Below are 12292 nucleotides of genomic sequence, written 5' to 3' on the forward strand. Positions count from 1 at the left end.
TCGTGTTCTGATTTGTGTTATGATTCGTGTTATGATTTGTGTTCTGATTCATGTTATGATTCGTGTTCTGATTCGTGTTCTGATTTGTGTTATGATTCGTGTAATGATTCGTGTTCTGATTCGTGTTATGATTCGTGTAATGATTCGTGTTCTGATTTGTGTTATGATTCGTGTTCTGATTCGTGTTCTGATTCGTTTAATGATTCGTGTTCTGATTCGTTTTATGATTCGTGTTATGATTTGTGTTATGATTCGTGTTCTGATTCATGTTATGATTCGTGTTCTGATTCGTGTTCTGATTCGTTTAATGATTCGTGTTCTGATTCGTTTAATGATTCGTGTTCTGATTCGTTTTATGATTCGTGTTCTGATTCATGTTATGATTCGTGTTCTAATTCGTGTTCTTATTCGGGTTTTGATTCGGGTTTTGATTCATGTTCTGGTTGCATTTTGATTCGTGTTCTGATTCGTGACTTCATTGATTGATACTGAGAGCAAAATATGTGACTTAACTTAAGTAGTGAGACTAGTCTAAGCAGTTTAAACAACCAGGGGCAGGTTGCATAAACTGCTTAGACTAGTCTCAAAAGTTAGTCGTCTATTTTTTTCTTCAAGACTGTTCGTAACTTTTTTAAGTCAGTTACATAAACATTTAGATTGGTCTAATTTGAATCAGAAAAGTAAGACTGAAAACCTCTTGCCTAATTTCTACTGTGTCAAATTAGTTCTTAAGACACAGTCTAAACATAATGGCTAAATTTATGCAACTGGCCCCTGGACTAATCTAGACTAATCTAAAAACAGGTTCAGAGGAATATTCTGTTGCTAGAACTTCACTTGTTTCTGGAATATTACAGGTTTAACATGGATGATCCGCTTGGTTTAGGTGGCTGACCAGCTGAACTATCAGACTGGTAGATCTTAGACCAGAAGAGACCGTCTTCTGACTTCTGTTTGCTCTCTCAGCGTCAGTGTGAGAATCCGCTCCTCTTTACAGTGCGTTTCTAAACGTTTGACTGGGGAGAATAACCCTTCATCATGAGACTCTTAAATATTCCATAGACTGTGTGATTAATGTCAGATTCAGGAATAGCAGCATGTCCTCTAATCGCATGTAATTACGGGATTCCAGTGGAAAAACATCAGCAGCGTCTCCATTCTGTCTGTGAGCTGGATCACAGTGTCAATTCTTTAAATGTTACTTACTACAAAAGTAATGTTTCCATAATGTTTGAAGAATGATACAATGAAAACGTTTTCATAACTTAATGGAGCCCATTTTTGTGACTTCCTTTTCCTGTAAGAGTAAACCCTTGCTCTACACGTCCCGTGAAGCCGCAGAGTCTCAGTCCTGCCGTAAATAACCAGAGACAGGCCTGCTCTGTCTTTACAGGAACCTCAGTGTGTTTTTCTGGACGTCTGTCCACCGCTTCACTTGGACGTCCTGCTCTGATAAACGCTCTCTCACCAGAGCGCGTGTGTTTTCCCTTCAGTTCCTGCTGAAATCAGCAGCTTCTTTTCTTCTGGTGTGCGCAGTCATAACAGGCGTGCGCGTGCCGAGGATTGTCCTGATACTGAGAGGAAGCGTGTTGGGATCTGCCCCGCTAAATGACTGAGACTGATCAAACGAATCACAGCCACATCAGAGCATCCACTTCATCAGACACGAGAGGACAAACTCACCAACAAACACAAAGACCTTCTGTCTCCGTCTCACTCTTCAGCACAGATTCACATATTTTTCAGCTTTTTGGCTGGAATTATGTAGCTGTGTTTTTGACCCGATACGATTGCCTTGCTTTCAAAACTAATGAAGTGAGTTTGTGCTTCAAGAACAAATATCTGCCAATGGGGTCAGAACACTAAACTAATTTCCCCTAACTCTGACCCCACTCACAGATATTAGTTTTTATTTTGCCTAATGTCTGATAAAACAAGCTTCTTATATCGTTTCTTCTTCTTCCGCTCTTGAGTCCATGGCAGCCCATAGAACCGCTCGCAGGAAAGTTATGAAATTTGGCACACAGATGGAGAACTGGCCCAACATTAACTACACCAATTTTGGATTCTGTAACTCAATCCCTCTAGCGCCACCACCTGTCCAAAATGTGACTTACATTTGTGGTAAAAACATTTGAACTGTAAGGGTTAGGAACAAAATTCGAGATAAAACAAAACAATTCGACTGAACTCCATGATGTCAAAACTACTATTTCGAACTCCTCCTATACAGTTTTTCCGATTTGCATGTAAATATAACCAAATCATCTTCAGACAATGCAACAAAAAGTCGATTCATCAGTGTTTTTGAAAAACGTAGTGCTTGCAAAAAATTGCCGTAAGGCTGTATCTCTGCAACACTTTATTGTATTCAGACCAAATTTGGTACAGATCATCACAAGCATGACTTGAGGCTACATGCTGCGTTTCGGCACAGTGCCACCTACTAAACAAAAGCTCAAGATATTCTCACATCTTATTCTACGACATAAAACGCATCACGTTGTGGCAAGGTTCTCTCAAAGTTATGGACAAACGTTCTTCCAGTAATGCATTGCTCTGACCCCACTGACAGATATTAGTTTTTATTTTGCCTAAAGTCTCGTAAAACAAGCTTCTCATATCGTTTCTTCTTTTTCCGCTCTTGAGTCCATGTCAGCCCATAGAATCGCTCGCAGGAAAGTTATGAAATTTGGCACACAGATGGAGAACTGGCCCAACATTAACCACACCAATTTTGGAATCTGTAACTCAATCCCTCTAGCGCCACCACCTGTCCAAAATGTGACTTACATTTGTGGTAAAAACTTTTGAACTGTAAGGGCTAGAAACAAAAATCGAGACAAGACAAAACAAAACAATTCGACTGAACCCCATGACGTCAAAAGTACTATTTCGAACTCCTCCTAGACAGTTTCTCCGATTAGCATGAAAATTTAACCAGATCATCTTCAGACAATGCAACAAAAAGTTGATTCATCTGTGTTTTTGAAAAACGTAGTGCTTGCAAAAAATAGCCGTAAAGATCATCACAAGCATGACTAGAGGCTACATGCTGCGTTTCGGCACAGTGCCACCTACTGGTCCGGAGATACGAAAAATTGCTATTTTTGCGTATAATATCTGAACGGTCCTGAAGTGGTCTCGTTAGATTCGGGGGGGCATGCTGAGTCGATTGATCCAATTTTTCCATATCGGCCATTGCACCCTTAGATTCCTGAATCCTTGCCAAGTCCAACAATACCAAACATGCTATGTTTTGCCTTATGGTTTGTTCAATGTTTTGATTTAGTGTTTAAACTTTCGCGAATATCTTCGAAATTAAATATTTCAATTAAAATATGTTAGTGTTTCCGCTTCCATCGTCCTGAAGTCAGTGGGGTTTTTTGTTAAAATGCCTAAACAAAAGCTCAAGATATTCTCACATCTTATTCTACGACATAAAACGCATCATGTTGTGGCAAGGTTCTCTCAAAGTTATGGACAAACATTCTTCCAGTAATGCATTGCTCTGACCCCACTGACAGATATTAGTTTTTATTTTGCCTAATGTCTCATAAGACAAGCTTCTGATATCATTCTGCTGTTACTGGAAATTAAGACACAACACTGAGGAAGAAAATGAGCGTGTGCGGTGTAGAAGTGCGTATCTGTATTGTTGTGTAAAGAGCTGTAATTTATTCCTGGTTTAGTCTCTCAGGGCCGTCCTGGCTATATTAAACCGAGGCCGCAGAGATTCTGAGTGATTTTTAATAGCCGGTTTCGCTCAGCTGGTTCACGACTCCACCCGTTTCAGCTCGCTTCTGTCTGTTGTTTCATTTAAACTCTTTCATTGTGAGAGAACAGCACCTTGGAAGAAACTCTCACTGCTTCATACGTTGATTAAATGTGTTTCCAGGGCATGAGAGCAATTAAATCTTATCGCTGGATCTTTATATTTAAACATCATGATTTACTGCTCCAGTCTGAATAGCCACTTTATTCTCTGAAGTGGAACTGTTTGCTTTTTGTCTCCTGCACAGAACCCAGTGGTTCTTGTTGGATGATTGTCCAGTTTAATGTTTAGGAGGAAGAGTACAGATGAAGCTTGTCTCGTCTTGTTCTGATGTGTTCTTGTCTGACGATGTGGTTGTGTGATTGCCGCTCCATTAATGCACGTCTTCTCTTGATGTGTCTGTGGCTCTGGGCTGCTCTCGGGTCATGTGACTGCTCTCAGCCAATGGCAGTGCTGCGTGAATCCGCTGTTGATGTGGCAAATAAGTGGTTTCCTACAGTCAGGCCGGACCACCAGCACTCAGACACACTATATATATCATGATTAACACACATGGTGCTTCTGCTTCTTACCACGGTGTATTTTCAAAAGCATGATGGTATCGTGGCACTTTATGGGGTATTTTTGTGTGTTTGTGTGTTTCCATGCGACACAACGAGGACTGTGTGTGTCAGCAGGTGCTTGTGGGTATTTTTAATATCTGCTGCTTTAATTCATTTACTCTTAAACGGCACGTCTGTAAGTCATTTCAGCTCATGATTGGCCACTGAATGCAGCGATGATGACGTGTTTCTGTCGGCTGAAACCCAGAAACCAGTCGCATTCTAGCGTTTCCGCTTCCTTCGTCCTGAAGTCAGTTAATACGTTAATAGAATGATATCTGGTCTTTAATAACGTTCTCAAAGCATTAGCACAAAAACATTATACAGTACAGTACAGGTTTTCATCTGAAATGTTTAGTTGGACCTTCCTCTAATGTTTTCAGGGGCCAAGCACTGAATTTGTAATCTTTGGCGTTCTTATTATTCTTCCGTTTCTTCTTCTTCTTCCGCTCTGGAGTCCATGGCAGCCCATAGAACCTGGAAAGTTATGAAATTTGGCACACAGATGGAAAACTGGCCCAACATTAACTACACCAATTTTGGAATCTGTAACTCAATCCCTCTAGCGCCACCACCTGTCTAAAATGGGACTTACATTTGTGGTAATAACTTTTGAACCGTAAGTGCTAGAAACAAAATTTGAGACAAAATGAAACAAGACAATTGGTTTATTCGATTTGCAAAAAATGTAACCAGCTCATCTTCAGACAATGCCAACTAAAAGTTGATTCATCAGTGTTTTTGAAAAACATTCCAAACTAATTATTCGTATCACCTGCAAAAATAGACAATAGAAGGCTGTATCTCCGCAACACTTTATCGCATTCTGAGCAAACTTGGTACAGATCTCGTTTCATGAGCATGACCTGATGCTACATGCGTTTCAGCAGAGCGCCACCTACTGCTCCGGAGATATGAAAAATGGCTATTTTTGCTCATAACTTCTGAATGGCTCTGAGGTGGTCTCATGGTATTGTATCGGTATGGGTCATTGGCATGATGCCTTGACGGAGCCTGAGAAGTTTCGAGCCAGTGCCACCTAGTGGAAAAATCAAATATTCACATGCTTATAACTTTGGATGTGGTCACAGGAGTCCAACACTACCAAACAATGCTAGGTTTCGCCTTTCGCGTTTGTTCAATGTTGTGATTTAGCGTTTAAACAACTTTCGCAAATATCTCCGAAACTGTTAGTCCGATCGAGACGAAACCACCACAGGAAAATCAGAATCATAGCCAATCAGACGTCAGCAATGTCTGAAAACATTGAAAGCTCAACACGGCTGTTTCTGTGGCGTTGAGCGAGTCTCGTTGTGTCTGTCGGGGTTATTCCTCAGACACCCGGTCCAGACCAGAATACACCCGGGCCTCGTTTCAGTGTGTTTTCATGCATGTCCTCCACCGGAGCTGAGATATATGAACGGGAAACACAAGCATGAGCGGTTTTGGCTGAACTTTGAGAACATCGAGATCTCTGTGTGAGCGTCTGCTGACCACAAAACCAGCAGAATGTCCCAGTGTGTTCGTCTGTCATATGTGTTTATTTACCATCGACTGTTCGCTGACAAGGCCAGATATATGTATAGATGTTTGTGTGTGTGACTGATGTGAACGTACATAAACAAGCTTGTCGCTCATGTGAAGCCTGTTTATTTAATTCTGACCATTTATTTTATCATTTGTGTCCTCAGGAAACAGTGGGACTCTAAGATGGAGGATCCAGCCACAAGGTACGGCTTCATTTGCTGCTTATGTCCACATTTCCTCCGCTGTGAGCGAGACTCGGACTGATGTGTGTGTCTGCAGGTCTGCGGTCAGTAAGAAGGGCTTCTGGGTGGAGAGGGTTCAGTGCTCGGGCACGGAGGTGTCTCTGGCCCAGTGTGGGGCGCAGCTGTCCGTCCCGCGGAACGACGTCCCCTGTGGTGGAGGCATGCATGCGGTGGTGCGCTGCGTTCCAGGCGCTCAGTTCTCCAGAATCTCCACCTCTGGACACCCGCAGGCTCCGCCTCCTGTGAACGTGAGCGCACCTGAACACACACACACACACACACACACACACACACTCTGAGGCTGACCCGCGGCTCAGCTCCTCTTGTGTCCCGCAGGCGGCGGTGCGGCTGAAGGCGGGGCCGCGGCTGGGCGAGGGCCGGGTGGAGGTTCTGCGCGAGGGCAAGTGGGGGACCGTGTGTGACCATCTGTGGGACCTGCAGGCGGCCAGTGTGGTGTGCAGAGAGCTGGGCTTCGGCTCGGCCAGAGAAGCCCTGCGAGGAGCGCTCATGGGGCAAGGTAACGCCGGCTGACCGGACCATGGCCTGATTCAGCGCTGATATGACTGCTCATTTGACTGCTATTTCCTCTTTTCCCAGTGGCTCATGGGTATGTGCAGCTTGAGTTGTTTAGGGTTGAATGAGGATTTTCTCAGCCAGTCTAAACAGAATACACAAGCCGCTCTGTGAATGTGTTTGTCTTTCTGCCCTGGGAACAGCTTATGTTAAATAAAATTTTTTCTAAATCTAAATCGGAAATTTTGGTAACACTTTACAATACGGGTGCACTAATATGCATTAATGCTAAACTAATGCACAGATAATCATGAGTTAATGTACGACTCATGAAGAACTAAATCATGCATTAATGATCACTGCATCAGTAACTAATGAAGATATGTAACTAATTATGATTAATAGATTAAGTACACTGTAAAAAAAAAAATCAGGTCTCCAATTGAACATTTTCTAGTGACCGATCACATCTAAATTTTTCAGTTGGCCAAATTGAATTTCTGTGAATTGATGCAATTTAATTCACAGAAATTAAATTTGGCCAACTAAATTTTTTTTTACAGTGTATATGAATTGCTATTAATTCAATATGACATATATGAATTCCCTAATAACATTATATTAACTAATAATGTAAATAAATGTGTTAAATACCACAATGGCTCAAAGCCATGCATTTCAACTTCCAGTTTTCTGCTTTAATTAATCATTAGCTTTTTAACCTAAAGTTTTTTTTTTGTAACTCAGATTTCGACTTAGTATGTAAAAAGTTTGACTTAGTATGACAATTTTAACTGAGTATGTAAAAAGTTTTTACCTTTTTACCCTAAAGTTTGTTTTTTGTAACTCAGATGTTTATTGTTGATCAGCACAAGTACATGCATCAGCACCATGAGTCTTCCCAGCATGCTCTGTGGTTCTGCGCTGATGTCTGAGGCTCTTAACTCATGGGTTAATGTTCTGAATTATACGCTGGCCTGTTCCTGATTGTCAGTGATGAGGAGAATAAGAGACGTGTTTGCTGGTGACATCATGACCCAACGGCACTAATGAGAGAGAGTCTCGTCCGTACACACACATCTCTCCGTCCGGCTATTTCCATCTATTTCCTCTTCCATTTGACCCGAGTGTGTCTGCGCCCGTTTGTCTTGGGATCCGGCCAGATGGCGTTTTCTGCCAAACACAACGAGCTGATGACTATTTCCAGCAGGTAAACGGGGCTGTGGTGTCCGGACATCAGTGGAGCCTGAACCCGTGTGTGTGTGTGTGTGTGTGCAGGGACGGGTCTGATCCACATGAACGCGGTGCAGTGTTCTGGCCGTGAGAGCTCCATCACGCAGTGCCGCTTCCAGGAGGTTCCGCTGCGCTCCTGCAAACACACTCAGGACGCGTCTGTGCGCTGCCACGTCCCCAACACCGGCCTGGCCGCTACGGTTCGACACACACCTTTAATCTCAGCTTCATTTCTATAGCAGTGGATGAGGTGTTGAAGCAGTGTGTGTGATGTCAGGTGCGTCTGGCGGGCGGCCGCGAGGCGACGGAGGGCCGGGTGGAGGTGCTGATGGAGCTGGACGGGCAGCGGCGCTGGGGCTCCGTCTGCAGTGAGAACTGGGGCATCAATGAGGCCATGGTGGTGTGCCGGCAGCTCGGCCTCGGCTTCGCCTCCAGAGCCCATCAGGTGCGGCACACGCAAACACACAAACACACAAACACACAAACACGCAAACACGCAAACACACAAACACAAACACGCAAACACACAAACACACAAACACGCAAACACACAAACACACAAACACACAAACACGCAAACACGCAAACACACAAACACGCAAACACGCAAACACGCAAACACACAAACACACAAACACACAAACACTCAAACACGCAAACACGCAAACACGCAAACACGCAAACACGCAAACACGCAAACACGCAAACACGCAAACACGCAAACACACAAACACGCAAACACGCAAACACGCAAACACGCAAACACGCAAAAACGCAAACACGCAAAAACGCAAACACGCAAACACGCAAACACACAAACACACAAACACACATACACACAAACACACAGGATCCTCTACAGCTGTGCAGCACACGCAAACACACAAACACACAAACACGCAAACACGCAAACACACAAACACGCAAACACGCAAACACACAAACACGCAAACACACAAACACACAAACACGCAAACACACAAACACGCAAACACACAAACACACAAACACGCAAACACACAAACACACAAACACACAAACACACATACACACAAACACACAAGATCCTCTACAGCTGTGCAGCACACGCAAACACACAAACACACAAACACACAGGATCCTCTACAGCTGTGCAGCACACGCAAACACACAAACACACAAACACACAAACACGCAAACACACAAACACACAAACACGCAAACACACAAACACACAAACACGCAAACACACAAACACACAGGATCCTCTACAGCTGTGCAGCACACGCAAACACACAAACACACAAACACGCAAACACACAAACACGCAAACACGCAAACACAAAAGTCGAAATTCTGACATACTAAGTTGAAATTGTCATACTAAGTCAACATTTTTACATACTAAGTTGAAATTGTCATACTAAGTCAAAATTCTGACATACTAAGTTGAAATTATCATACTAAGTAAAATATTCTACATACTAAGTTGAAATTATCATACTAAGTAAAAATTCTGACATACTAAGATGAAATTATCATACTAAGTAAAATATTCTACATACTAAGATGAAATCATCCTACTAAGTCGAAATTCTGACATACTAAGTTGAAATTGTCATACTAAGTCAAAAATTGTACATACTAAGTTGAAATTGTCACACTAAGTCAAAAAATTTTCATACTAAGTTGAAATTGTCATACTAAGTCGAAATTCTGACATACTAAGATGAAATTGTCACACTAAGTCAAAAAATGTTCATACTAAGTTGAAATTGTCATACTAAGTCGAAATTCTGACATACTAAGTTGAAATTGTCATACTAAGTCAACAATTTTTCATACTAAGTTGAAATTGTCACACTAAGTCGAAATTCTGACATACTAAGATGAAATTATCCTACTAAGTCAAATTTTTTACATACTAAGTTGAAATTGTCATACTAAGTCAAAATTAGTACATACTAAGTTGAAATTATCATACTAAGTAAAATATTTTACATACTAAGTTGAAATGATCATACTAAGTCAACATTTTTACATACTAAGTTGAAATTGTCATACTAAGTCAACATTTTTACATACTAAGTTGAAATGATCATACTAAGTCAACATTTTTACATACTAAGTTGAAATTATCATACTAAGTCAACATTTTTACATACTAAGTTGAAATTGTCATACTAAGTCAACATTTTTACATACTAAGTTGAAATGATCATACTAAGTCAACATTTTTACATACTAAGTTGAAATTATCATACTAAGTCAACATTTTTACATACTAAGTTGAAATTGTCATACTAAGTAAAAAATGTTACATACTAAGTTGAAATTATCATACTAAGTCAAATTTTTTACATACTAAGTTGAAATTGTCATACTAAGTCAAATTGTTTACATACTAAGTTGAAATTGTCATACTAAGTTGAAATTATGACATACTAAGTAAAAATTGTCATACTAAGTTGAAATTATGACATACTAAGTAAAAATTGTCATACTAAGTTGAAATTGTCATACTAAGTAAAAATGTTTACATACTAAGTTGAAATTGTCATACTAAGTAAAAATGTTTACATACTAAGTTAAAATTGTCATACTAAGTTGAAATTATGACATACTAAGTAAAAATTGTCATACTAAGTTGAAATTGTGACATACTAATTAAAAATTGTCATACTAAGTTGAAATTGTCATACTAAGTCAAAATTTTTACATACTAAGTTGAAATTGTCATACAAAGTTTAAATTCTGACATACTAAGTAAAAATTGACATACTAATTTGAAAATGACAGTTATAATTATGACTAAATTGATTTTTTATGCATAGAAATTCATAATTAATCTCATGACTTCGTATATCAAAATATTATTTTTATGTCCGAAATTTGGCCTTTTATGTCAGTATTGAATTTGGCTTCCACACATATCATATTTCATGGCTCATGGTGTCGACGGGCCCGTCCGGTGCGAATAACATTAGAATGGGAATGCCGACACACACACATCCGCATGACGTCAGAGCAGCTGTGCTAGTGTGTGTGTTCGCAGTCGGTCGTAGTGTTTGTGTAGAACATCACTCAATATTCCTCAAATACACCGCCGTTTCCATGACGCAGGAGTAACACTTTTCATTCAATACACTCACCTAAAGGATTATTAGGAACACACACTAATACTGTGTTTGACCCCCTTTCTCCTTCAGAACTGCCTTAATTCTACGTGGCATTGACTCAACAAGCTGCTGAAAGCATTCTTTAGAAATGTTGGCCATATTGATAGGAGAGCATCTTGCAGTTGATGGAGATTTGTGGGATTCACATCCAGGGCACGAAGCTCCCGTTCCACCACATCCCAAAGATGCTCTATTGGGTTGAGATCTGGAGACTGTGGGGCCATTTTAGTCCAGTGAACTCATTGTCATGTTCAAGAAACCAGTTTGAAATGATTGGAGCTTTGTGACGGTGCATTATCCTGCTGGAAGTAGCCATCAGAGGATGGGGACATGGTGCTCATAAAGGGATGGACATGGGCAGAAACAATGCTCAGGTAGGCCGTGGCATTTAAACCATGCCCAATTGGCACTAAGGGGCCTAAAGTGTGCCAAGAAAACATCCCCCACACCATTACACCACCACCACCAGCCTGCACAGTGGGAACAAGGCATGATGGGTCCATGTTCTCATTCTGTTTACGCCAAATTCTGACTCTACCATCTGAATGTCTCAACAGAAATCCAGACTCATCAGACCAGGCAACATTTTTCCAGTCTTCAACTGTCCAATTTTGGTGAGCTGGTGCAAATTGTCGCCTCTTTTTCCTCTTTGTAGTGGAGATGAGTGGTACCCGGTGGGGTCTTCTGCTGTTGTAGCCCATCCGCCTCAAGGTTGTGTGTGTTGTGGCGTCACAAATGCTTTGCTGCAGACCTCGGTTGTAACGAGTGGTTATTTCAGTCAAAGTTGCTCTTCTATCAGCTTGAATCAGTCGGCCCATGACCTCTGACCTCTAGCATCAACAAGGCATTTTCTCCCACAGGACTGCCGCATACTGGATGCTTTTCCCTTTTCACACCATTCTTTGTAAACTCTAGAAATGGTTGTGTGTGAAAATCCCAGTAACTGAGCAGATTGTGAAATACTCAGACCGGCCCGTCTGGCACCAACAACCATGCCACGCTCAAAACTGCTTAAATCCCCTTTCTTTCCCATTCCGACATTCAGTGTGGAGTTCAGGAGATTGACCAGGACCACACCCCTAAATGCATTGAAGCAACTGCCATGTGATTGGTTGATTAGATAATTGCATTCATGAGAAATTGAACAGGTGTTCCTAATAATCCTTTAGGTGAGTGTATATTACATCTGCTTTTCCATAAGCGCCATCTACTGTCAAAGAGTGAGACTGCGTGTTTGTTATC

At 41.3% G+C, this 12292-nt stretch overlaps 1 protein-coding gene across 1 annotated transcript in view; it reads left to right on the forward strand.

The window, feature by feature from the left end:
- LOC307143512 (lysyl oxidase homolog 4-like) overlaps positions 1 to 12292 on the forward strand; it is a 31796-nt gene that overhangs the window by 11357 nt on the left and 8147 nt on the right. Inside the window, exons 5-9 of the mRNA XM_079845142.1 lie at positions 6069 to 6107; positions 6184 to 6394; positions 6483 to 6663; positions 7938 to 8092; positions 8170 to 8337. Of these exons, the coding sequence (XP_079701268.1) occupies positions 6069 to 6107; positions 6184 to 6394; positions 6483 to 6663; positions 7938 to 8092; positions 8170 to 8337 (754 nt within the window). The remainder of the gene's footprint in view (positions 1 to 6068; positions 6108 to 6183; positions 6395 to 6482; positions 6664 to 7937; positions 8093 to 8169; positions 8338 to 12292) is intronic.

This window comes from Gobio gobio, assembly GCF_949357685.1.
Source record: "Gobio gobio genome assembly, chromosome: 19".
Lineage (NCBI taxonomy): Eukaryota > Metazoa > Chordata > Actinopteri > Cypriniformes > Gobionidae > Gobio > Gobio gobio.